At 42.7% G+C, this 26,248-nt stretch overlaps 4 protein-coding genes across 6 annotated transcripts; 2 read left to right on the forward strand and 2 right to left on the reverse strand.

The window, feature by feature from the left end:
* The first annotated feature begins 1,370 nt into the window (after positions 1 to 1,370).
* LOC308121703 (sentrin-specific protease 5-like) lies at positions 1,371 to 6,773 on the forward strand. Of its 3 annotated transcripts, XM_080483110.1 has the most exons (10): positions 1,371 to 1,553; positions 2,919 to 4,002; positions 4,094 to 4,199; positions 4,288 to 4,435; positions 4,519 to 4,566; positions 5,002 to 5,079; positions 5,205 to 5,342; positions 5,560 to 5,643; positions 5,735 to 5,785; positions 6,213 to 6,773. In XM_080483110.1, the coding sequence occupies exons 2-10, from the start codon at positions 3,249 to 3,251 to the stop codon at positions 6,327 to 6,329; spliced, it is 1,524 nt and encodes a 507-aa protein (XP_080339236.1). In that variant the 5' UTR covers positions 1,371 to 1,553; positions 2,919 to 3,248; the 3' UTR covers positions 6,330 to 6,773. The 3 variants fall into 3 exon arrangements, with proteins under 3 accessions (XP_080339236.1, XP_080339238.1, XP_080339237.1); XM_080483112.1 differs by lacking the exon at positions 4,094 to 4,199; XM_080483111.1 differs by lacking the exon at positions 4,094 to 4,199 and having other exon boundaries at positions 1,373 to 1,553; positions 4,288 to 4,566.
* A 1,010-nt stretch (positions 6,774 to 7,783) lies between these two features.
* Positions 7,784 to 16,210, reverse strand: LOC308111776 (protein crumbs homolog 1-like; the record flags this gene model as incomplete). Its single annotated transcript, XM_080466799.1, has 8 exons — positions 7,784 to 8,036; positions 8,668 to 8,790; positions 8,906 to 8,947; positions 9,021 to 9,927; positions 11,154 to 11,319; positions 11,442 to 11,992; positions 13,140 to 14,111; positions 16,099 to 16,210. The coding sequence occupies 8 exons, from the start codon at positions 16,208 to 16,210 to the stop codon at positions 7,784 to 7,786; spliced, it is 3,126 nt and encodes a 1,041-aa protein (XP_080322925.1).
* Positions 15,894 to 22,782, forward strand: zbtb41 (zinc finger and BTB domain containing 41). Its single transcript, XM_080483058.1, has 11 exons — positions 15,894 to 16,174; positions 16,485 to 17,738; positions 18,866 to 19,073; positions 19,194 to 19,263; positions 19,512 to 19,659; positions 19,784 to 19,913; positions 20,050 to 20,145; positions 20,215 to 20,321; positions 20,411 to 20,516; positions 20,624 to 20,712; positions 21,030 to 22,782. Exons 2-11 carry the CDS (start codon positions 16,550 to 16,552, stop codon positions 21,671 to 21,673), a joined length of 2,787 nt encoding a protein of 928 aa, XP_080339184.1. The 5' UTR covers positions 15,894 to 16,174; positions 16,485 to 16,549; the 3' UTR covers positions 21,674 to 22,782.
* LOC308121731 (complement factor H-related protein 2-like) lies at positions 22,633 to 26,248 on the reverse strand. Its single transcript, XM_080483168.1, has 9 exons — positions 26,100 to 26,248; positions 25,827 to 26,018; positions 24,738 to 24,917; positions 24,461 to 24,655; positions 24,062 to 24,118; positions 23,690 to 23,851; positions 23,434 to 23,601; positions 22,983 to 23,008; positions 22,633 to 22,873 (listed from the first exon to the last, which is right to left on the reverse strand). Exons 1-9 carry the CDS (start codon positions 26,155 to 26,157, stop codon positions 22,862 to 22,864), a joined length of 1,050 nt encoding a protein of 349 aa, XP_080339294.1. The 5' UTR covers positions 26,158 to 26,248; the 3' UTR covers positions 22,633 to 22,861.

Below are 26,248 nucleotides of genomic sequence, written 5' to 3' on the forward strand. Positions count from 1 at the left end.
TTTATTACTCATTTGATGAGTAATTAATTGCTTTGGAGGTTCTTGACTCCAGTGTTAGAAACAACTTAAACCAACTGAAATGTCATAAACAGCAATATCAGCTGGACTTTGATTCCAGTACAGTATATAATGCTACAGTTTGATGGTGGTTTACAGTATGTGATTACTTGAATCCTTTTTTTGTCAAATGACTATCTTTCTTTCTTTGTATGAAGATTTCTGTGTGATTTTATCTAATCTTGTGGTGTATGAATAAAGTTTATTATTATTATTATTACAGATCAGAAACAAAATTAAGTTCTGCACTTTTACAGTTTTGTCCAAATCAAGCATAATCGTTTTAGCTGGTAGACTTCAGGCACTTGCACAATGACAACTCAGAGGAGAGGATGTTTGCAGTGTGTGGGAGAGGGGGAGAGGGCACAGTTGAGTAAGGGACAGTGACATCCGTTGCCGTCGCTAATATATTTGCTTTGCGGTGGAATGTCACCTCAGGTCAAGATTGGTCTACTAACGGATGGATGACCAATAAAGTGGTGATGAAAGACAGTCATGTTATGTCCTCTTTTGCCGTTTAAACAAATAAGTTTCATTACTTTTATTGTGGTGTCCTAATAGTCCAAGAACCCTTCAAGGACTGTATTTGGATGAATATGATTGGGCTATAAGACAACAAATATCTGGATACAGACATTGCATTTTATTTTATTTGTTTATACATTTTATTTTCGTTTAGTTGTGGTTGACTCTATTTCGTGTGTGTGTGTGTGTGTGTGTGTGTGTGTGTGTGTGTGTGTGTGTGTGTGTGTGTGTGGGTGTGTGTGGGGGGGGGGGGGTGTTGTGTTTGTGTTTGTGTGTGTGTGTGTGTGTGTGTGGGTGTGTGTGTGTGTTGGGTGTGGGTGGGTGTGGGCGGGTGGGTTTGTTGAGAACTTTATGGAACAAAGAAGGAACAAACAAACAGTGCAATGAAACATAACAAAATCAAACAATTTTATGCTCACATTTAGAATAAATGTATTTAATCTTAACCTCTATGATGGGTAATTATAAAGTTGTAAAACAGAGGACAATGACATGCATAGTTTGAGAATAAACAGTATAATAGACATACAAAAGAGACAAGGGGAGCAAAGGGTGTTTTTATATTTTGGGGGGAATAGTTCTTTAAACATTTTGACACTTTGAATGCTTTTTGCGTTTATATTATTTCATGTTTTAATGCATTCTTCAAATCAATAGAGAACTTCACAAAATTTGGGTTTACCTTTGCCAATGGTCATATTTTAAATTTTTTTAGTCTGTTTGCTTCACAATCCATGCGTCAATAAACGTGAATTATGATTGGTCAACGCTGCAGTGACGTGGTCAACACGCGCCTCTCGACGAGCAATGCGTTGCTTCACGAGTGGTAGATGTTCTGCAGGTTCACAAATTGTAATTTTGATAATAATAACAATAAAAAAAAAATCACAATAATACCGTAGGAAGCGGAGGCCAGGGACGTTTATCACATCACGTTTAGGCGTCTCGGTGAAGTGAAGGAGGCAGAAGCGGTAAGTCTTGAAGTGTTTGTGGCTCGCTGCTCAGGTTGTTGTCCTACTAAACGGAGCTAATGTGGCTAATGTAGCAATGCTCCCCGTTTGGAAACACGTGTTTAAAATAAACGAAGCCAAGCGGTCAAGAAGCTGGAGGTGTTTACACTTGACTGATCAATGCAACAAGATATAAATACGTCTCCCATAGAAGTATATGTGTTACACTGTCTCTGTCCGTGAGACGTTTGTTGACCTCACTCTTGCTTGGTCTTTTTGCTCACACTTTGTTTTTTTATGAGTGTAATGCATTGTTTGAGCAGGCAATTGTGCTTCTGTAAAGTATTTGCAAGGACCACTGGTGGCAAAAGTGCTCACATCCATCACTTGAATACGTACAGCGTTAGTGTTATAGAAATATTCAAAGCCCAAGATTCTTCAACCATGTTTACCAGACTCAAAACACCATCCATCCATGCATCCATCCATCCATGCATTTATGCATCTGTCTGTCCATCTCACTTCTATCCATCGCCCCACCTCATTCAGACTAGGATCCCCAACACCGTGCAATGGGTTGGACTTGGACAGTTTCAGCTTCAGACACTCTTTAATGTCAACAAACATGGTTACCTGATATAAACTGCTGCAGAGTAAAATAACCCCGGTCATCTTGACATTTTTACAATCTTCAGTGTAAAAATAATAAGTGATGGTGCTACCCTTGCAGAGCTTGTTTCCCAACATATTCACGTTTGGATTTGTTTGAATGGACAGACAATTCCACACAAGATGTGTGCATAGTTCACAAAGATACTCAAAACAACCTCTGTGTGCAAATTCCTCAGGACATAATATAAAATGCAGTGATATAGGAAATACAACCAATTCATAATGATATAAAGATAATGTTGAATGCATTTAAAAGATTATAACTGCTTATCTCAGTTGTCATTTTTACCACTTTTTAAACGTGCCCACAGGTACTTTTGTCTGTACAATAACTCTAACTATAGCTCTATGCAATGCAAGTTTCTTTAGAATAGAATGAAATACTTTATTAATCCCGGAGGAAAATGGTTTAAACAATGTTATTTACGAGCATTCTCGGTTTTCCTTACATGTTGATATTCAATATTTGTTTTTCTCTCTTGACTTACTATTTCAAAAGATAAATTTCAAATCAAAAAACATTACAGCAGCCCAACTCCAGCGTGGTGAACGTTGTGCTTGATCCTAACTTGTGATCCTTTGGGCCGGCATGAATTCATTCAATTGCTGTCATAGGCTGCTGCAGCCTTCATGGTTTCATTAAAATCTCCTCAATCATAAACTGGACAAACGGCCTCACGTATGTATTATAACACATATTCTGTGGCCCTGCAGATTTAAGGCTATTGGAGGAATCGACAGGAATCCAGAGTCAAGACGGGAGCTGCTGAGCGCCATGGAGATCCTGTCAGCATGGAAGTGATTCCTGAGATAACAGCAGCATCCAGCAGGAGTATTCATTGACGCAGCTGGTCGCAGCTGACCCGACGCATCAATGGGAAGCTCATTCTAACACTGTGGATCATGGCCTGGAGTGTTTACCTGCCAAAAAGAAGAAAAAACTAAAAGTTACACAGTTATGCCTGAGCTGGTTTGACTCACTCCTTGCTTTCCAGCAGATAAAAGGAGTCCAATTGTGAGTTTGTATTATATGATCTCTGACAAATGCACCAGAAACAGAGCCTTCGAAGTAAAGTGAAACACTTGAAGAGGACAAAAACAATGTTGTCTTCCATTAAGGGAGTGTCTCATCTCTCAAGGCGAGCCAAGAGACGCTTTTATTGTAAAGTACAATTTTTTATGTGGAGGAAGCAGCGACAGAAATCTCGTTTTGGGATACTCCATTTAGGCAAGAGAAACAACTACAGCCCCTGCCTCAGTTTAAAAATACAAAAAGCTAAAACTGCAATGAACCAAACTGTGAATGATGGAAATATTCAAGTAGAAACATCGGCCTCTGCGTCACCCATTGGATGTAACACTGGAGGCTCACAGGACACTTTGAGCAAGCAGACTTGCCTGCCGACGCTGACTGAATCTGACTGTTTGGCTCAAGCATTCAACGGATCCTGCTGCTCGCAGGACTGGGTTGCAGATACAAATACTGCACCAGCCGCCATCTGCCAGACCACACAAATGACACCGGCTCTATTCCAGAGCACAGAAACTTTGTTGCAAGTCACAGAAGTCACAGACCCTCTGAAACTTTGCAGGGATGTCGGATGGTCACAGAGTATGGACAGTAATGCGTGTGGTGAATCAGATGCGGGATCGACTCCAGGGCCAGCACGAAAGATCGATGCGGACCATCAGTCCGAACACCGAACTTCTGCTACTCAAAGTCACGGCCAGCCAGCAGAACAAGAGACTGGGAGAACGGGTGACGTCAGCCTTAAAACACTGGTTAAAGACATACATGGTATAAACATTTTTCTCCTAGTTTTTTTTTCTTTCACTTAATGTTTTATTCATAGCAGCTCTTTGAAATGAGTGTTTCTGTGTACGTGTAGCATTTCTCGGTGACTTCTACAGAACATACGGGAGTTTCATCCCGCTGCAGAAGAGCGATGTGTTAGAACACCTGCGGAGCAGGTTTAACACCGAGTTTGATGACAGGTAGACGTTAGAAGTATTTATAGTTGGAAGAGTTTCAGTGGTCTCAGTCGTCCTTTATATTCCGAGACTAAACTGTTTATCTGTGCAGGCAAACCCAGATTTTCTCCGAAGTACTGCGATGCCGAGGTGTGATGGCACTGAAGCCAGCGCCCTCTTTCCGGGTCGTCTACAAGAAACACATCCTGACCCTGGACGATTTGTTGACACTGGCAGATCAAAACTGGCTCAACGACCAGGTCATCATCGAACGTCAAAAAGTTTGGACAGATTAGTGGCAAAGGTTTACACTGTGGATGTGACACGTCTGTTTTTCTTAAAGGTCATGAATATGTACGGAGAATTGATTATGGAGTCTTCCCATCATAAGGTAATCTTAAGTGATTTGAAGATACTAAATTGTTGATGTGGGGTTTATATGATGATGCTTTATGTAGAATAATACTTGTGTGTGTTGAGATTTGTTTTTGTTTGCAAAGGCACAGCAATACCAGCTTTTACAGTGACAGATTAACATTAATTTTAGATTTTTATATATATATTTTTTTTTAATTTTGAAAACATTTTACCTTCCACTGAAGTTCTCTGGATTAAAAACAACAAACAGCATGTGCTGCAATTTCTTGTACGAAAAGAGCTCTATAAAAAAGGTTGGTTGATTGCTGTGTTTGATCGGGCTAAGTCCTGTTTGCGCACAGCTGAGACAATCATGATGTTTTGATTGTACCTCCTCCAGGGTCTGTTTAAAAGTTCAACGTCGTTTGAGGATCGATCCTTCACTTTAATAATTCGCCTTTGCTCGTAGGTCCATTTCCTCAACAGCTTCTTCCACCGGCAGCTCATGACCAAAGGATACGATGGCGTGAAGCGATGGACTAAGAAGGTTAGGCCTAAAATATTTGTCGTGTTTTGTTTTGGTTTGCTGTATAGATGACACTAACGTCATAGTACATTGTAATGAATTGAATAACCCGAGTGACTGATGGGGACTCCTCTCCGCTCTGCCAGGTGGATTTATTCTCTAAGAGCCTCCTCCTGGTGCCGATCCACCTGGAGGTTCACTGGTGTTTGGTGACGGCCGACATCATGAAGAAGAAGATCTGCCTGTACGACTCCCAGGGGAACGCCCTTCACAAAGTAGCAAGGGTAACAAAAAGACTTCGCATGATTGATTTTAGATTTTTTTTTTTTTTTATGATATATTGTGTATATTGACTTTAGTCGGTTTACCAGACAAAACCTCGTCCGTGTTTAAGATTTTTCTTAACGAGAAAAGTTGCACCACGGCTGCTTGTTTTGATGTATCGTCCTTATCGCGTTGCTACTTTAAACAGTTATTTTTGTTTGGCTTTTCTCACCACAGAACATTTTGAAATACTTGATAACAGAAGCAAAGGAGAAGAAGCAAGCGGACTTTGAAAATGGTTGGACGGTATCATTTGATGAGGTACGTGATGACGAGCCACACCAAGGCTATTTAGGCAACATCTGTACAATGGCTGACGTCGAGTCTCGTTTCTCCATGTTGTTGTTTGCAGAAAGTTCCTCAACAGACCAACGAGAACGACTGCGGAGTTTTTGTATTGGAGGTAATTTAACTTTTTATCCTTTAATGCGACGTCTAAAAACGGCAAGCATTGAGATGAACTTCAGGAAGTAAATGATCCTCCTGCATCCATATGTACTATACATGGTGCTGTTAGACTGAAGCTTCCTGTTATTTTCAAAACATCTGGTCTTATGTTGTTGAACATAGCATAGCATCCTGTAATAGTGTTCACTGTCCTGACGTTGGAGCTAAAGGATGTTGAGGGTTTGTGCCTATACATTAAGTTTTCTGTTAAAAATGATCTGGCAAATAATTTAAGTATGTTAGTCAGACTTTTCACATTATCCTTCCAATAAGTGCTTATTATCTGATCATTTGAGTAATCCGATAACTTCGGGCATGTGCGCGGTTTCTCTGTATCCGTTTTATTCTTTTAGTATACTCACTCCGTAACCTCCCTTCCACAGTATTCTCGATGCCTTTCCCTGACGAAACCGCTCCAGTTCTCTCAAAAGGACATACCAAAGATACGGAAGAGGATCTACAGAGAGCTCTGTCAGCGTAAGCTCCTTGAACGAGACTGAAGGTCCGTTTGCTCGTTGCGGAAATTAAATCTGTGGCTTCCGCTCGCCGTCGTGAGCCATCGGGGGAGCAGACGAGTGAACAGCATGATGCACATTGTGAATCATGGTCCCTGTGTGATTGCTTTATTTATATGATCATTATTTTATTGGGCATGTTGTTGAAGAAAAGGATTCTCATGTAAGACTTTGACTCATTGTGAAAACATTTGAAGTTGACCAGCAGAGCCTTACTGATTTCCTCGTGGCCCATGAGTTTAGGTGTTTGTTGCGTTCTTAAGATATCTGTAAACCTTACTTGCACATATACTTCAAGGATGATTTTCATAGTTTTCCTTGTGGTTTACCTGTAAAAAAACAAACAAAAAAAACCCAACAGAAAACTGAAGTTACTTTGTTCACAAGAGAAATATGGTTGTTTTAAATAAAACACTGAGATTATTTTTCTAGCAGTTTCTTTATTTCTTGGCCTACAGTGTACAAGATGAAATATTGACATTTAATTCAAACAACCCCCCCCCCCCCCCCCCCCCCCGCTAAATTCATGCTCCTTGGAGCCTGTATTGTGTGTGATGTAGCCTGAAAGGATATGCCAAACTTTGACAATCCTTTCTGTGACTGTTTATGGGTTTTTAGGCGCCTGTAGGTTCTCTTTAAGTGCATGGAGGCAGTGGGTGAAGGTCCAAGTGTTCAGTTTACATACTGCACCTTTTAAATGTCATGGATCCACTGCATGCTGAACATTATTGACCGGTTTATGTTGTGGTGCATATATTTTCATATGTATGTCACATCCTAGTTATAAACAGGATGTTTACTTTCATTAGGTTAAAACTGGATATGCTTCTAAAAAGTAAAAAAAAAAAAATATATATATATATATATACATGGGAAAGAACGCAGTGCTCCTGATTTGTTGTGGACATTTAAGGCACACGAAGAGCTCCCAATTCAGTATGAGAACCAGACTAAAACACTTATTACACTTGATAACATATCTGTTCACAACGGACGCATCCTTATTGATGACTCCGTCAGTAATCTATGTAAGTTGCAGTTTCACACATTGCAGATCAACTGCAATCATGATTTGCACGCACACTAGTTGCTCGTGTTCACTGTTCTTTGTCGAGCGTAGATCAGAAGAACTATAATCTTTGATATCCATTTAAAGAACGATCTTCACACTGCAAGTGCAATAAAATGTGGATCAATCTCGATTCATTCACCCTGAAATCACAAGAGGCCAAAAACAACACTGAGGTTAAATGTTTCTGCTGGTAATGTCTCGGCAGACATGTTTCTGCCCACAAATGGATATAAAAAAAGACAAACTCGTACAGCTAATAGAGGATGCTCTGTTCTCCACACGACACCAAACTGATCCTTGTGCACTAACCTGTCTATTTGAATGAACCCAGAACAATCCTTTATGCCACCTACAGTGCAGTTTGGTTTTAGTCATTGACGTGGAATCCCCACTCTATCTCCGGCTCGTCATCGAGCCGTATCACAAGGTAGGACACCAGCTGGAAGAGGTTCTGCCACAGGCCCAGGAAGAGGTACAGGTAGAAGTCACTTACATCTATTTGGCAGTGGACCCCCGAGTAATTCATATCACACACACACTCAAAACTGTTGACATAATTGATGCAGAATCCTCCGTTCATACACGGCTCCGAGGCACATTCGTCCACATCTTTCTCACACCTGAAAAGGAAATAGAAAAGACAAACATTTCAATAAAGACCATAAATGATTCAGTTATGTACCAATTATTTTCTCCTGCCACTTGAGGGCAGCAGAAAGAAGTGAAAGATCGATGTATTAATTACTGGTCAGTATTTAACTTCAAGTTCATGCATTTGACTTTATCAGCAATGATTTCCTTTAAAAAAAAAAACTATTAAACTTTTTCCATCAAAAACTACGTAAACTGGTTAAGCAATCTAGTGTAATTAATCTTCACACGTGTATCAATTTTGAAATAATTGGTTAATTAGCAAGTAATGTTTACATTTGTGGGGCTGCACAGCGCTGTCATCCATAGCAATCTTGCCTCATACTGAGATCACCCCCGGTTCAAGTTGGGTTTTCTTATGTGGAGTTTGTATTTCCTTCATGTGTGTTTGTAGATTTTATCCAGGTATTGCTGTTCACTCCTACAGTCCAACAATAGTTGACTCTAAATTGCTGAGAGGTGTGAATGTCTGTCTGTGTTGTGATGGGCTGTGCACTTTGTGCTCTTCCTTCATCCATTGTCAGCTATGATAAACTTCAACACCCTGAAAAATGCAGAAAAGAGCACGGGCTTGCTGTAAAACGCTCTCCGGTGTCGTACCAATGTCCAGTGAAACCAGGCAGGCAGTAGCAGCTGTGGTCTCCCTCTGAGCAGTTCCCTCCATTGAAACAGCTGTAGTTCCATCTTGTACCCGTGCATGCAGTTAGAGGCAGCTGTGGAAGTCTGAACAAATGAAAATTGCAGGGTGTTCTTAGTGTGAAAATCACTGATTCAGTTTTTTTTTTTAACTTGATTGAAAAATGTACTTATTTTTGGTCATTCGTTTGAAACAACTTACGGACTGGTCTCTATGTACCACGGGATTTCACGAATTTTCTCACTGTAAGACAAACGTTTGTGAATCACTGAAAATAGTACCATTTTGTAATGACTGCACTCTTTATGGAACTTACCTGCAGTACTGGCCCGTCAAATTGTGGGGGCAAAGACATGTGTAGCTCTGGAAGCCTTTGAGACAAGTGGCACCGTGGCTGCAATTGCTGTTTTCGCACATATCGACTTCCACCTCACACTGTTCACCACTGAACCCCACCTCGCACTCGCACTTAAATCCCCCAGGTACGTTGGAGCAGTTGCCGAATACGCATGGGCCGGAGATGCAGCTGTCTGCCGGGTCTTCACACAGCGGCCCAGTCCACTCGGAGGGACATGTGCACCGATGCAGGTCGAACACGTCTTCACACACACCCTCATTTAGGCAAGGGTTAGGCAGACACACGTTGGCTCCCCAACAGCCATACCGTGGAGAAATGTTGCCATTTATCCTCACAAACTGCTCCTCCTGAGGCCTGGGCAGATTCAGATCGGTGTCCAGGTGGAAAGGGAGAAGAAGGCCTCCAACATCAACTGGACCGAGACAACCAGAGAGGTTCGCCCCGCCATCCACACTTTGTCCTCCAAGGAAGACATCGGCTCCCTCTTGAAGAAAGTCCAGGTCCCTCCCAGCTGTCTTGGATATGCTTATCTCCTCCTTGCCTCCATCCACAGCCATGATCCACCTGGATGTTGGAGTGCTGCCCTCCATGCTCAGCTCCACCATGTGCCACTCTCCATTATTGACCGGGCCTCGGCTCTGAAGCGTCACCTTGGGGGAATCGTAAGCCTGGAGCTCCATGACCAAACGGGAGTCCAGGAGGGAAACGGTGAAGTAGTCTGAGTCCCTTTGGGCATGCAGTAATGTGGCAGCCATCAGCCTTGTGCGGAAGCTGATGGAGACGCTGGTGAAGTGCCGTCTTGTTGTCCCTCTGCTTTGATAGTGCAGAACGCCACTTTCAGGCCCAAATGTCACGTTAGACAAACCTGGAATGGATAATTTAGGAATGGTTATGCAATTAATTATAAACTTTTATCATTTACTGTGCCTGTTTACTGTATTTATTTCAGGTCAACAACAACATGGTCACCGGTGCCACTTCTGACACTAAACATTGAGCTTTATTGCTTTTATAAAAGACTGATGCCAGTGGGCTGGTGTTATTGTACTTTTTTTTTTTTTTTTTGTAACCACTTTTCACCGATTCACAAAACACGTACAGAATTATACTCTTGATCGCTCCAGTAAGATAAGAAAAAACACGTCGATTGTCTCTCAGTTCCTCAAGTTAAATTTATATGTAATTGTATCATGATGGCAGCTAGAAGATTTGAAGAGGTTTCTTTCACCTGAGAAGCTTCCACAGTTGTGACTAGTTTAAGAGATTCAGATTTAAACAGGTTAAATCCAGTAAAAACACAACCTAACCAGACTTTTTACGTTATTCTTTTAAGGTTTTCTCAATAATAGTTCATTCTTCATGCAACTTTTTCTCCATTTTTTAATCAGGACTGTAGGCTCAGATCAATTTATTGACATTTGTAACCATGAACAGTAAAGGTGACTTTAAGGAAATAACACCCACACGCATTAATGAGTGTCAGTACATGACACTATAGTTTTACATTTCATTCCCAAACACTTCCACTCAGCTCAACTAAGAGTCAAAAAAACATGATTAGTGAAACAACCAAACCGTTTTGATCTTGGTAAAAACAAACACATACATCTTCAAACGGGTAATGTTTGTTTGCTGGCTACTCAACCCTACGCATGACGAGAAAAGCTTAATGCGTGTTGCGCCGCAGGTACTCCGGGTCAATGGCTGCCTTCCCTTTCACTTTCTGAACATGTGACCCCTCCGGGAAGAGGTGTTGTCACAAACTACCACTGGCATGTGGCAGCAGCCTTAATCTGAATGGGGATTACCACGTCTTAGAGGAATCCTATGTAGGATCCCTGCCTCAACTCTGTTCCTTCTCCTAATCAGCCACACTGTAATTATTCAGCGCCTGCACGACTGACGGTCCCAAAGGGACTCGGCAAAGCAGACTGGCCCTCCAGGGAAACAGGTGGATTAACACGTGTTTCATCATCACGTCTTCTTCTTTTTTGTTGTGTGCTATGAACTAGAGGCGTGTTCTGTGCTATTTGTTACATGGCTGTTCTGTTGTTGACAAGAATGGAGCGTCTCACATTTCAGGATACTCACATTCAAAGCCCTGAGAGAGCGGCTGGCAAACAGTAGTCGCAGGGCATGGAGATAACTCGCACCATTTCACCTCCTCACAACGCTGCCCAGCGGTGCTGGGAGGGCAGTTACACGTGAAATCATCCCACATCGAGTAACACACTCCTCCATTGAGACAGGGGTTAATCTGACGGAGATAAAACAGTATCATTGATCATCCGTGTGCAATGTCCACTGTAATTATCATATGCAGGTTAAAAAAAAAAGAAAGAAAAGAAGACATTGCTTGGTGAACCTGCTTTAACTCACAGCACAGGCATTGTTGCTGTTGCATCCTTCTGCGACATTGATGAGTTGCTCGAGGCTGTAAGACTCGACTGAAGTTGCTATTGGGAAGAACTGCAGACGTCCGCTGTTGATCCTCAGGTCCTGTATGCATCCCTTAAAGTAGCCGCCGAATGATCCTGCGGCTCTTGAGTCAGGGAGTCCCCCAACAAAAATCTGATCCCCCGGATGGGCTTGAACATGCCTGATGGGCATAGAGCCCTGGTTTTGAGTTGACTGGAACAAACTGGCTGCCATTCCCTCCAGCTTCACAGTCACCAAGTGGAAGTGACCGTCACTTACTACAGCTTGGCCAGTGAGGGTCTCAAAGTTGTTAACCTGAACTCTGATGTTTCCTTCTTCTAGCCAGAGGCGCAGGTACTGACTGGTGCTGTTGGCCAGGATGAGCAGCAGGCCGTTGGTTTGTCTGGTCCGAAGAAACATGGATATAATCAAAGTGTCACCTGGGTCGTCATCCATTGAGAAAACAGCGTAGCTCCCCAGGTCTCCATTTCCAAATCTTGCAGTAACATACTCTGTGCCAGAAGAAAGAAGCGGGAGAAAGTCATGAAAGTCAAACAAAAATCTGATGGAACAGTACTTTTTGAAGGTGTGGTAGGATATTTTGGGGAAATGCACATAATATCTTTGACACTCTGCTGATCTGTTATCTATTGAAAGCATATTACTAGTTCCTTCAGCTCTCAACGAAACTAGGTTATATCAGATAATAAAATACAGTTAATTCATTTTCTAAAAATCATGAACATTTATGCAGACAATCCCACTGCAAAATAGCTCAATATTTTTACATGTCAGTTATATGAATAAAACGTGATAAAATGCTCATTAATTCTAAGTGCTTCCCGTTCGTTTTGGAGGAAGAAGCCTCTGATCCTGCCAACCAGAGAAAAGGCCTTGGCATGCTATGAAGCCATTGGAGTCTCCGATTTGGCAAAGCGATGGCATCTCTGATCAGTCACTGAACGCACGTTTGTTTAATCCTTGGCGCAGGTGTTGCTGAATACCTTGTAATTGCATGACTGTTTGCCAGGTGCTATTTCTACTGACACCATAAGCTTCTTTAACGTCTACTGGCTAACTCTATCCTGCAGCGTGGCTCTCTTCAAAACTAGCCTGTGCTGAACCTGAACTTCATGCAACCTGCACCTGCTTCAAGAGCAAGCCCTGAGGTAATTCTGCCTGCAGATGTGCCATTTGTTAAGGTGAACCTGCAATATGGTATTTGTAGTGTCTGGCTGTATACCGTCTACGACTCTTACTTAAATGTGATCATTACAAACATAAGACATACATAAATCATTTTCATGAAGATGAACCCCGGGAAGAGGCCATTTATACAAACCACACTCTTTTTATGCTTTTACTTGCACCTCATTAAAATAATTATTGCAATAATGAGAGGAGGTTAAAGGTAAGTCATAAAGCTTCAACTTTCTTGGTCATTCTTGAGGTATACTCATTCCAATTCATATTATGGCTCTATAACATAAACAAAAGTCCTATTTTCACTCTAAACTTTGATTTAAAAGTATTTGTGATTTGCTATTTGTTGCTGGTTGGTGGCCCATATTCAAAGGGCACAGAGAAAAATGTTAGCCATTGAGTTTTAAGAAGAAAACCTTTATTTATTTAGACGTGGTGTTTGTGTGTCTCTCTCACCCTCTGCACAGTTGTCCCCCTCATACGGCCTGTGGCATTCACACGTGTAGCTCCTCCAGCCTTGGCTCACGCAGCGCCCTCGGTTCTGACATGGACTGTCTTCACACTTCTCCCTGTCACTGCACCCCACCGTGATGTTTGTCTGGGCCACTGAATCAACCGGAACTAGAACAGGCAACACCAGATGTGAGTCCACAAAAACGTCCCTGAAGCAGCCCAGGAAAGCAGCTGGCGTCTCTGCTACCCCTTCCTCTCTGCCCAATGCCCGGTTTCCTCCAACTGCTCCAATGAAAAGGCTTTGACGCAGTCTTCCTGGCTCAGGCAGGCCGTCACCTTGCTGGAGTAACTGGACTTCGACGCTGGGGTCTCTTGTGCAATTTCCTTCGGTACAAAGCAGCCTGATGAGACTGACCACGCCACCCAGCGATGCTTCTACCGTGTGCCACTTTTTGTCAGACAAATACTCAGGGAGCTCTTGGACCAGCGTGCTGGAGCCTTGACCTCTGAGGCTGAGGAGGCGAAGATGGCCGTCCATCAGCTCGATGCTGAGGAGGAGGTCGTCCACTCTGCGCTGTAACAGCGTGCCAATCGGTCTTGTCGTCCTGAAGCTGAATGTGACATTGAGTGGAGCTTCTGGGTCTAGGAGCTGTGTCTCTATGTACATGTGTCCCTGCGACTCCATTGAGAATACAGTAGGAATCTGGCATTGAGGGCCTGTGAAACCTGGAAGGCAGATGCACGTGAACGTGTGATGGTCGTTCACAAGTAAGGGCGAGCAGATCCCTCCATTCTCACACTGGATGTCATCACAGCCTGAAAGTGCAATTGTGCAGTTCTCCCCGCCATAAAGGCGCCCGTTTTTGCTTTGAAGAGAGCAAAGGCATCGGAATCCTCCACTGTGGCTCTCACAGACGCCACCATTTTGGCATGGCTGCTGTTCACAGCCACTGAGGTCCTCGCAGACCAAAGAGCCTAGAAAGATGATTACAGTTATATATACTCGACAGAAAACCTCTCACAAGTAGTTTCAGACATTCAAACTTAATAAAAGCAACTATGTCATTTACATGTTGACCATGTCAACCTGGTTTCAGAGTTTGTCAGATGTGTGTCTAAAAGGCTGCTCCATCTTTCACTCAAAGCCAATCAGTGCTCATTGCATCATTTAGATGAATATGGCACGACTAGGATTTGAACCTGAGTATCCTGGGACATATTTTTAGTAGGACAAATAATGAGCTAAAAGCAAACATCAACAATCTATGACTGCATCTTCCATACTGTGTCCAAACATTACCTGCATAAAGAAAACACAGCATCCACACGCGCACGCCAAATCTCAACATTGTCCTTTCAAGTCCTCCAGGTTATTAGATGTGTGGCAATATCTTCATTTTAGGTCAAAGACGGACGGAGAATACTTGTGTGTGCAGCTCCATCTTCACCTCTTGCTCCTCAGTGCATACATGTGTTCAGTGAATTGCTTGGATCACTGCATGGCAGATAGGAGGGATTAGACTAATGCACTTACAATGTCTTACACATTGAACGTGTTAGAAAAGGGAGGGGCTCATCCAGCCGGCTAATTTGAGCAACTTCAAACATGTGGTATACTCTTATATAAGTGACACTGTCTGTAAGTGTCCTTAACTGAGTGCTGTTTGGCAGAAGGTGCTGGACTACAGCCCAATCTTTGAATAAAGTAACCTGAGGACAGTACCTCTAATCTTGGAAGCATTTCTGTCATTAAATCATCAGTGACGTAATCAGAAGTCATTTATCTCTAAGAGCCTTCAGTATTTTCACTTTGACTAACAGTCTTTTTGTATATTCTAACATTCATAATAAGAATTCTTTCAACATCATGCTATGATTGGTCTGGTTTTACAGTGACATACCATTCTTGTGTTATTGCTGGGATTTCTTTCTCCCTTTGGGTCAATGAGTAAATTATATTGATTCTTATTGAGGTCTTATATTGTAAGCATTACGTTACCAAATCATAATTAAAGATAAAACTTGATTTTTGTGGATTACATTGTCATAAATAACTTTTCCTTATTTATTAAATTATATAGGAAAATATCATTTCAAAAATGGTTAGTAGATTTAAAAATATTTGTGACTTTTTCATTAATTTAACATGACTTGTTTAAATTATTTTGATCAAATTACGTTTGCTTGATTAAAAAAATCAATTGACACAAATTGATGTTAACTTCACAATATTGTGATTTTCCTCTGTTAAAACAACAACAACAAAAAGTTTTTCCAGCAACTAAAACTATTATTTGAGTGTCATTCTTAAACTGCAGTCAAGAAACAGATAAGGAGATAAATAGCATTGTCTAAAAAAAAAGAAGTTCCAGAACAGTTACTTTTGATGACTTGCACTGTGAAAATGTCTGTGTGAATTAGTATTTGTGTCAGTATTGTCATCATCATTCCTTTAATATACAAACGTCAATCAAGAGAGAGAGAGAAAAAACTGTTAAAATAGAGAACTTTAATGAAAAACAGCTAATGGAGGAAAGCTACCAACTTTCAAACTACATTACCCAGAATTCTCTGGTGTCGCGTCACCTCTCAGGATAAACGTCAGCGAGATGTTTTTACAATTTATTTTTTGTTTTGTATTTTCACGGCATGCGTACACAATAAAGTGTGATAAAGTGTGATAAAGTGTGATATATATCTTGTTGCGTATCTAGTTTGTACTCGTGTTCTCACCATTACAGTATCACGATGGCGAACAGACGCTGAAGCAGCCAATCGGCGCGCCGCTTGTTTCGATGTCGGACATTTCTTTTTGGGGCGTTACAGATATTCAGGAAATTATTATCCTTCCATTTATTTCCGACGTTTGTTATGTTGGCAGGGGTATGCGGTGCCTTTTTCAATACTTCCCGTGATTATTAGGTAGGGTTTGTTTGGAAAAGTGTCAGCTTTGTGGAGTTACAACAAACGTCGTTTGTCACGGTCTCCTCGGAGGGGGCCCGCCCGTCAGGCTCAGGACGCTGATAGGGGTCCTTCAGGTGGGGACTGGATCCACTAAGGTGTCGTATATTCATGCAGGAATACAACAGGCAGCTCTGGTGCTTTTACAGGAATGTATAAAAGGTTTTCCTTTGTCTCGTCTGTGCAGAAAAAAATAGCTGGAGTGCCGTTATTTTGCACCTTACTTGCAGTTTTCTCAATGCATTTACTGAAATGTTCACCATTGCCAGTTTTGTATTGTTGATAACAACAATGAATGAAGTCATTCTCTTTTTCTGAAAGCCTCTTAATTCACAGTTCTGTCTAGACCAAGTCTTAATCCATTATTAACCATCTATTAATGTTTAGTTTCAGCACTGGTCCGATCCCTCTGGTTCACTGGAGTCATTCAAGGTGGCTCAACGTCCAAACCAATGAGGAAAAAGTCCATTGTGCTGCGTCCCAAACGTGGCAGGCAGGCTGGCACCAGGCAGGACTGTGCTGCAGATCCACCCACCGCCCTGTGCTCCACTGCGCTGCCAAACTCTGCCACAGCACAAGCCTCAGAGATCAGATGTCTCACCATGTCACAGCACAACCAGAACCTCCTCAGGTTCCTGAATGAGGACCGCAGCCGGCAGAAGTTCTGCGATGTGTCAGTGTCCGTGGGTGGGAAGATCTACAGGGCCCACAAGGTGGTGTTGGCCCATGGGAGCAGCTACTTCCATGCTGAACTGTCCAAGAACCCTGATGCAACAGCACACCTGACTCTGGACCATGTGGAGGATTCTGTTTTCCAGCATCTGCTTGGCTTTTTGTATACAGCCGAGTGTGCTGTTGCAGAGACGGACCTCCCGGCTCTAACTGAAGCAGCTCGATTCTTGGACATGATGGATGTATTAAAACTGTTATGTGAAGAAGGGGATGCCCAGCCTGTTAGTGTGAAGCAGGTGCAGGCTGAGAAAAGAGAGTCTCTGAAAGGGGAGACCACCTGCAGTGACTTGCCGGGGGCTGACGTAGACATCCAAAGCCCTGTGGATTTCACGTGCACCATGTGCAGTCTCCAGTTCAGCAGTGACGTCTCCCTGCAGGAGCACGTCACTGAGAGCCATGTCGACGTACAGCAACAAGCCTCTACTCAAGAAGCGATGAAAACGGGTCAGAGGAGTGCATCGACACGGAGATCAGCCCGCAGGAGGAGAACGCCCACAAAGTATAAGCGGGACGACGTAGAGTACGCCACTGACACTCCTGAGGATGAAAAACAAAAGTCTGCATCACCGAGGCGGCAAGGTGAAGTAACAGAAGCAGGAGAGGAGCCCGTGGAAACGGAGACGTCCACACCGGATGCAAACGAGACCATTAAAGAAGCTCGACAGGATGACGCGATGGACGAGGAGGATGAGGAGGAAGAGCGAGGAGACATGACTGCAACTGCTGCTGCTCACAAGGAAAGTGCTGGGGTTGGTGGTGTGAGCAGGAGCAGGCCGGCTGATGCTCCGGCAGCCGGGACATCCAATCAGGGTCCGGCTTACCCTGAAGGTCTCGCTCCCATCATCATCAAGAGCGGCACCAGGAGGATGCGACAGTGCCCCAAGTGTGACAAGATCTTCGACCGCGCAGGTGGGAGAAAGAGTGAGATGTAGGTGTTAATATCAACAGTTGGGGTACGGTGTTGAGGTGGTCCTTTTCAATTCTGATGATTCACAAATTGAATCTGTCTCTCTCCTTTAATGCTCAATTTGTTTTCATGACAAGTTGCAAACAGATGAACCATTACGGCTACCAGCTGTTTACTTTCTTTTATTTCTAACTGTCAACATCAGGAGATAATGTTGAAACATATTCATGAGAAAAGAAAAGGGAATTTTCTGTCACGTCGGACAGGGGAAGACAGAAAACACATCAACAATCAGACGAAAAAAAGACCAGCAATATGGCTGTGCACGTTATAAGATACGTTTCGCAATAATTGTTAGATTTTTGTTTTGCATGACATAACACTCATAACATTTTATGACATGAGTGAATCTGCTCTTTGCTGAAAAGTGTTTTTTTTTGGGAGAATAAACTATTTTTATTGTACTCTTATTCACTTTGGTATTTGTAAAGCAAAATCTGAGAGAATAATATCAACTCTACCTATGTTTCCATCTCTACAGTGACATAAGATGACAAGAAGCAAAAAAAGTAGATATAAGTAAAAGGATGTTACAAAGACAGCCTTTAAATCCAGCCAGAACTGAACTTTGTTCCAGGAAAGATCACATAAAACTCTAGGTGGAAATGATGATTTGCTAGTACTAATATTTCTGTAATTAACTAGTATTAAATGCATTTGTGGTCACTTTTACTTTCATGAGTCTTTCAAGTATGTCATTTTGCTCCTGCTTAAGTAGAATTTTCACCTTGTCACCTGCTTTTCTACCTGTGAAAACAGATGAGACAAGACTTGGTTCACCCACCGTTTGAATTAATCTAATCTCATCTACAGTTTTGTCCCCGATCATTTATTAAACACAGAAAATCACTGATTTATATCTAAATTCGTATTTGTCTAATCTGTATATACTGTATTGTTTGTTTGAATGTCAATATTTCTCTTTATTTGGCTCCCTTTCCTTTCGTGGAGTATTCCACTATGGAATTAAGCACAGATTTGTTCCTCATTGCTGGTCATGCAACTTTCTCAGTTGTGATCCCTGATCCAGTTTTTTTTTTGCCTCGCCCACTTTGTCGACCTTGCTCAGGGAAATATGAGAGTCACACCCGGGTGCACACGGGAGAGAAGCCGTTCCAGTGCGACGTCTGTCTGCAGCGTTACTCCACCAAGTCCAACCTGACCGTGCACAAGAAGAAGCACGCCAGCGACGCCCCCTTCCAGCTGAAGGAGCACCAATGTCCGGTTTGCAACAAACGCCACGCCAGCAAGAAGACCCTGGCCAAGCACGTCAGGAGGTACGAGATCCTGTAATGACCTCCGAGTTTGTCGCTGAAGTTCAGTAAATGAGCCGAACGAGCTGTTTCCCGGTGTGCAGTAGTTGCTGAGGCCCTCATTTAAACTTCTCTGTTCGGCAGGTTTCATCCAGATCACATCCAAGAGTTTCTTACCAAGAAGAAACGGAAGAGTGAAGGCTGGAAGTGTGCTGTAAGCGTTTTGGTGCTGGATTGACATGATGTGACTGCAAATAATATAGTTATTTGCAATACAGCTTCATACTGTAGATGTACCCGGATCACTCACACACGTGTTCATGGGAGGTTTCATAACAACTAAGTTCCAAGTACTCGCAAGTAGTAAGAGCATTTGTCGATCGTTCCTTAGTTCTAACTGGTGCTTCTTGACCAGAGAAAGTACTGTCTGTGTTTTTCCCTTTTTGAACTTTCCTCCACCAGATTTGCTTGAAGACCTTCACTCGCAGGCCTCACCTGCAGGAACACATGATCCTGCACACCCAGGCCCGGCCTTTCAAATGCTCCTTCTGTGACGAGTACTTCAGATCCCGCTTTGCACGGCTCAAGCACCAGGAGAAGTACCACCTAGGTGAGCAAAGGAAAAAAACAAAACATTTTCTCTTCCAGTTAACAGGTTCACGAACCTTAACGAAAGCGTTGTTTTCTTAAATTCATAAATCATATTGAAAACTCAGCGTCTGCCTGCTCCACAGGTCCTTTTCCCTGTGAGATCTGCGGTCGTCAGTTCAATGACACCGGCAACAGAAAGAGACACATTGAGTGCACACATGGAGGCAAGAGAAAATGGACCTGCTTCGTTTGTGGGAAGTCAGTGAGGGAGAGGTGTGTGTTTATTGTTGTTTGTTTTTCTGTCTCCATCCTCACGTGTTCTGTTTGTCCTGCGTTAATGCTAAAGCATACCCATCAAATCTTTGGGATTCTGAGTCACGCCGAGCACGTTTACGCTTTCTCCTCGTAGAACAACACTGAGAGAGCACCTGAGGATCCACAGTGGAGAGAAGCCCTATCTCTGCAATATCTGCGGTCAGAGTTTCCGTCATGGAAGCTCCTACAGGTGAGTCCAGTGAAACCATTGGTTCGAACGCTCAAGTCGGCCCGTCTCACTGGTGCTTTTCCCGGACAGGCTTCACCTCCGAGTCCACCACGATGACAAGCGCTACGAGTGCGGCGAGTGTGGAAAAACCTTCATCCGCCACGATCACCTGACCAAACATCAGAAAATACACTCCGGTGAGCGCGAGCGAAAGCGTTGTGGGATTCTCGCTTTTTGAACACGGTTCAATCGGCGATTACCTGAAATGAATCCGTGTTTGTAACAGGTGAGAAGGCGCACCAGTGTGAAGAATGTGGCAAATGCTTCAGGCGCCACGACCACCTGACAGTCCACTACAAATGTGTTCATCTTGGAGAGAAAGTCTGGCAGAAGTACGTAAAAACGACCCACAGGCTTATGGCGTTTTTTTTTTTCCTCTTTTCTTTCAGCGTCATATTCTTCTTGTCTCTGTTAACCAGGACTGTTTTATTTCATTCAGGTATAAAACTGCTATACACCAGTGTGAGGTTTGCAAGAAAGAATTTAAAGGAAAGTCCAGCCTAGAAATGCATTTCAGGACTCACTCAGGTAAGAAGAGAAACACAGTCACATTGTGAACTTTTCCCCCTTGTGTACTAAAACATCGGTGTGCTTCAACATGACAAAATCATGACCTTGTCGGGACGGGTTGAGTCTAGTTTTACCGAGTTAATACTTTGAATTCAAAATGTAGGTCATCTGCTCGTCAAAGCTTGTTTGCTGATCTGTTCAGATCGATAATGGCTGCAGTGTGTTACAGTGTCCTGCGCAGTGGTACATCCAAACTGTCAGCTCATCTTCTTTAAGCATTCTGTAAAACGAGGGGAAAAGACAATGTGCATTCTCTGAATACACTTTTCCAACAGGTGAGAAGCCCCACAGATGTCCCGAGTGTCATCAAACGTTTCGCATTAAGAAGACCTTGACCAAGCACATGGTGATTCACTCGGACGCTCGTCCCTTCAACTGTCCCCACTGCAGCGCCACGTTCAAAAGAAAAGACAAGCTCAAGTATCACGTCGACCACGTGCACAGCGCCCGGTTTGCTGAGCAGCCTCTCGCCACGCTCAGCGATGGCAAAATGGACGCCATTCCCTTTGAGGAGGCCTCCAAGACATACCAAAGTGAACCCAAGTCAGCATTACAGAGCAGCACGTGTTCTCCTGCGAACGACAGCGGGCCTGTGGCTTTAGTACCTGTCCAGATGGCAGGAGGACCAGAGGCTGACCTGAACACTCACGGGACCTCGTCTCTGACCTCCCAGACGCACAGCGTGGTCAGCTTGCAGGCCCAAGGGCCGCAGCAGAACCCTGGTTACCAGGCTGCTACAGACCTGACTTTCCTAGACAAGTACACGCTCACCCCTCAGCCCGCCAACATCGCCCACCCTGTGAGGACCGATCCGATGCTGGACCCTCCAGAGCAGTCCTACCTGGGCACTCTGCTGGGTCTGGATTCAGCTTCCTCTGTGCAGAACATCCCCTACTCGGATCACCCTCACTCATGTTAATCAGCCCCAAAAGACTTTTAAGGCACTGAAAATCAACTGGAAGATTTGCAGCTCCAGCTTTAACCACAATCAAAGGCCCACAGTAAAAAAGATCTAAAGTAGTTACACCACGTGGCCATGTGGTGGTGTTAGTGGGTAGCACTGTCTCCCTGTGTGACGGACTCCTAACCTGTTGATGGTGTACCAACTCTTCCCCATCGTCTTCTAGATTTAACTCCAGCTGCACCCAATCCTGAGTTGTACTGTGCATCCAGAAAGGCTTCGCGTCACTTCACTTTTTAAACATGTTATGTTACAGCCTTCTTCTAAAATGGAATAAATACATTTTTTCCTCATATAACCTGACTGAATATCCCATAATGACAATGTGAAAAAGTTTTTTGGGGGAAATGTTTGTACATTTGTTGCCCGGTTCACTCCAAACATGACGCCTGGAATTCACACCGGACAGTTGAATATTTCTCTCCATCTGTCTCTGTGTGTTTACCCTGTGATGAACTGGTGACTTGTCCAGCTTGTGTCCCACCCTCAACCACAGTTTACTGCTTTGGCTCCAGCGCCGTGCGACCCTGCACAGGATCAAGTGATGGGGAAGATGGGTGGATGGAGATTCACTGTAGCTGTTCACATGCAGCAGCAAATGCGACAAATAGCATCGCTTCCTATGCTCGGTAGAGGCTTTTTAATTTGATCTTAATCTACACTCATTTCTTGTAGAATTTTCGTTTTCAAAAGTCTCTCTTTTTTTTTTTTCTTCTTTAAATTTGAAGGCCCAAATCTTTCTAGCAAAGGCTCCAGTCTTCGCTTGTCGCTGCATGTTCATGTTGATGCCTTTCAAGGTCTGCATCTGTATTTACCTGTAATCTGCTGGGATTAGCTCCAGTTCTCCAAGACCCTGGGTTGGACAGACTTACATTGAAAATGAAGGGACGGAGGACAGAGAATCTTCACAGATGTTATGTAGACAAAATTTTTGAGATGCAATTTTAAGACTTTATTCAGGTCTCTTATTGGCTTCTCTTTGAAAGGCTTTGAGTACAGAAACATTTCCCCCATAAGTTGTATACATACTGTATCTACAGATCAGAATAAAATGTTAGTACAGAATGTATCCATGGAGTCATGACTTGGAAGTTTGGTCTCCTTTTTATAATCAGTCAGGCAGTCCAAACGCAGCAGTCTCTTCACTCAGCAGGAATTCTGAATACAAGAGGGGCAAAAACAAAAAGGAGATAAATGCTGGGGCAATCAAGACTCTTCCAAGTGAAGCATGAGCGTGTATGAAAGTTGTTTTGAAAGGAGTTCTTACACGATCATGGCTGTACTGAGTACAACCTGTAAAAATCATAGAGAAGCACAGCAATGAATATTAATTCTCATGATTCAAAGGGAAATATATCAACATCAATGCATTACTTTAAATGTACAGTATGTCATTTTTTTTTTAACAGTTAAAAACGTCCATCCCACCCTAAAAATAATCATTTTAGCAAAGAAAGCTGCCAAACTAATTTCCTGACGAGCTTGTTACAGCCTGACCAGCTCCGTAAAACCACTTTGTACCACTAGGTGGTGCAGTGAGTCAGTAGAGTAGCGGCACTTTTTCATAGGAGTAAAAGGAGCTGCAACAATCAACTACTTCATTTGGTGAAAATGTGCTTTTAGATTATAACATACAAAGCAAATTATGCCAGTGCCCTCGGCTACATCGTGTTTTAGCTGCAACACAAATGAATACTTAAAATCTAAATCATACTCACATCTTGTTGCTTGCACGTTTCCATCAGTGCACTGGAAATGTGCATATGTAGTCCACCCCCAGGATCTTGTCACACACTCCAGTATCAGCGTCTTACCATCTTCTATATAGCGTTGCCCAACATTCACTAACTCACGACTTCGCACAGTGTTCACGGAGCAGTAGAAAGCTGCACATAAAGAACAAGACAAAAAAAAGTCCCATCTTCCTCTTAAAGTCTGTCACTGTGAACGTTATTCGTGGTGACTTCGTCATACCTTCGCAGGCTGGTTGTTGTGACCACGAGCCATCAGTGTAGCACTTCACTGTATCTGGACCCACTCGCTTGTAATAAACCGCACACTCATATTTAAAATATGAGGTCTCGATTTGCGAAACAACACCATGTTCAATAATAGGAATTTTTCCACATTTGGCAACTGAATGGGAGAAAAACAACAACAACAAAAAAAACCAAAACAAAACATTGAATTAATCAACTTCACATTTCAGCCCAAATGATAATTTCACTAGCGTCACAGCCCATTCTGCCCCACAATTCAATTTGATTGATAAATAAAGTGAGTGAGCCACTCAAATTGGTTGAGATAATGTCTGATAGAAAAGTAGAAGAAAATCCACTTATTTACTTGTTGTGAAGTCACGTTCAGTCCCTCCATCGTTGGTACCAGAGTCAGTGCTAGATCCTGTGAGATACAAAGAGGAAATAAACTAAACTAAAATAAACTAAAGCCCACTACCTTACAGGGAGAACATACAAACTCCACACAGAAAGACACAGACTTGAACTAGCAACCTTCTGTCTATGAGGTGAGAATGCAGAGTGGACCACTGCGTGGCTCTATATGTAAATTGTAAGCTATTTATATATACATTTAATATATTCTGAATATTTCTATCTATTTAAAAGTAAGCCTTGACCAAAATTTGAAACCATGTGGAATAAAAAGTACGTGCAGTACGTTACATCTTCGTTTTCATGACAAAGTTCATTCACCAGTGCACATCATGAGTATTTATCCACTCACTGGTGCATGTTGGGCCTCTCGTCCAGTTTCCGGCTTCACAGCGGATGGTTTTCTTAGTGTCCCCGTCCTCGGTTTGGTATCCGTCTTTACACTGGTATTGCAGTTGTGAATTTGCAGCAAACACAACCTGGTACTCTTCATTGATGATGACTGCATGATGGACTTCTGGGGGCGCGCCGCAGGCGTCCGCACGTTCTGAGAGTGAGAAGAGAAAACTCCCAATTGTGGACAGAACCATGTGAGAAGTTTACCGGACAAACAGATGTGACAGTCTTACCCTCACAGACCGGCACCGAGGTCCAGCTTCCAGCCACACATCTGACTGAGGTGTCTGGGCCTTTGTGTTCGTATCCTTTGTCGCAAGTTATGGTGAGATCAGTTCCCTGCACAAACCAGCCATCAGAGTTTTGAACATATCCTGCGTTGGGGATGGTCGGTGGGAGGCAGGCTTTCTCATCTGACCAGGAAGACAAACAGTCTCGGTGTTATCACATCACATATCATATCAAGGCGATTTTATAATCATATAGCATTTTTTTTATGATCATGTTTGCTTTTTTATCACCTTCAATGTGGGAATGTGTATTGATGAGAGAGTGTGTGTGTGTGTATGTGTTCCTAACACATTTTTTAAAATCAGTTTACTGTAGCGTGTGTCGTTTTAGGGTCTATTTGATGTTCCTGGTGAGCTGCTGTGATGACTGATATGCATGTGCAATGAATAAATCTTTTCATCTGATGCTATTTTATCCCCCAAAACATTTTATATTCCTCTTTTAATTAAAAGCAGTCTCATACTTCTGTGTTTTCATAGTGACGTCCTGATCGACACAAAATATACCACGGATGTCTGTTCATGGATACATTCTCATCCATCCATCCATCCATCCATCCATTTATCGTCCTCTAACTTGAACCCGATACTTTCTCTTTTTCAATTTTAAATATCTAAATAAAATTTCCTATGAACAACAAAGAACTTTTTTTCAAAATACTTTCACTTTTCAGATAAAAGGTTTTAACTGTTATTGATATGAATTCATACAATTTAATTTGGTTTCCTGTATAAAATTTTCTTTTTTTTATACCGTCATCTGCTCGGATCCTACAAACTACAGGTTCGGTGTTCAAATGTAGGGAGTTAAAAAAAATTAAATAAAAATCAAGTAAAATACTGCTTAAGTGCAAAAATGTAGTATTTATGCTGGTTGCCTGCAAAATAACATTCTGATGTTAATTTACCTTTATTTATTACTAATATTCATCCAATTTCAGGCGTTGTCTGAGATTTTAGATGATCGGTTTTGCAGAATTCCTCTGCAACATTTCAAAATCAGAACGAGGAAACCCTGCTGGAGGCACTTACCTATGCATTTAGGTTCATGGGACCATTTTCCATTTCGACATGTGGCTCTTGCCCACCAGCCCTCCACTGCTGGTTTGTGTCCATGATCACAGGCATACGTTAGGTCCGTGTCGTGAGGAAAAGTAGACTGATAACGGAAGACATAACCATGATTCAAGCTGGGAGTGAGACAAAACCGCTCTGACCTCTGAGCTGAAACAACAAAAGAAACCACAGTTCCCCCACTTGATTCATATGTAAAGGTCTAAACACTTCTCTGTCCGTGGTTCTCACCGTGCAGGACTCCAACAAGCCAGACCAGCAGAACAAAGCTCAGGCTCCTCATGCACATTGTGTCAGAAATGAAATCACCACAAAAGCAGAGAGTGAATAATCCTCTTCAGAACCCAAAGAACTCACAAGTTAAGAAATAGTAAACATGA

The sequence above is a fragment of the Lipophrys pholis genome, assembly GCF_963383615.2.
Source record: "Lipophrys pholis genome assembly, chromosome: 1".
Taxonomy (NCBI): domain Eukaryota; kingdom Metazoa; phylum Chordata; class Actinopteri; order Blenniiformes; family Blenniidae; genus Lipophrys; species Lipophrys pholis.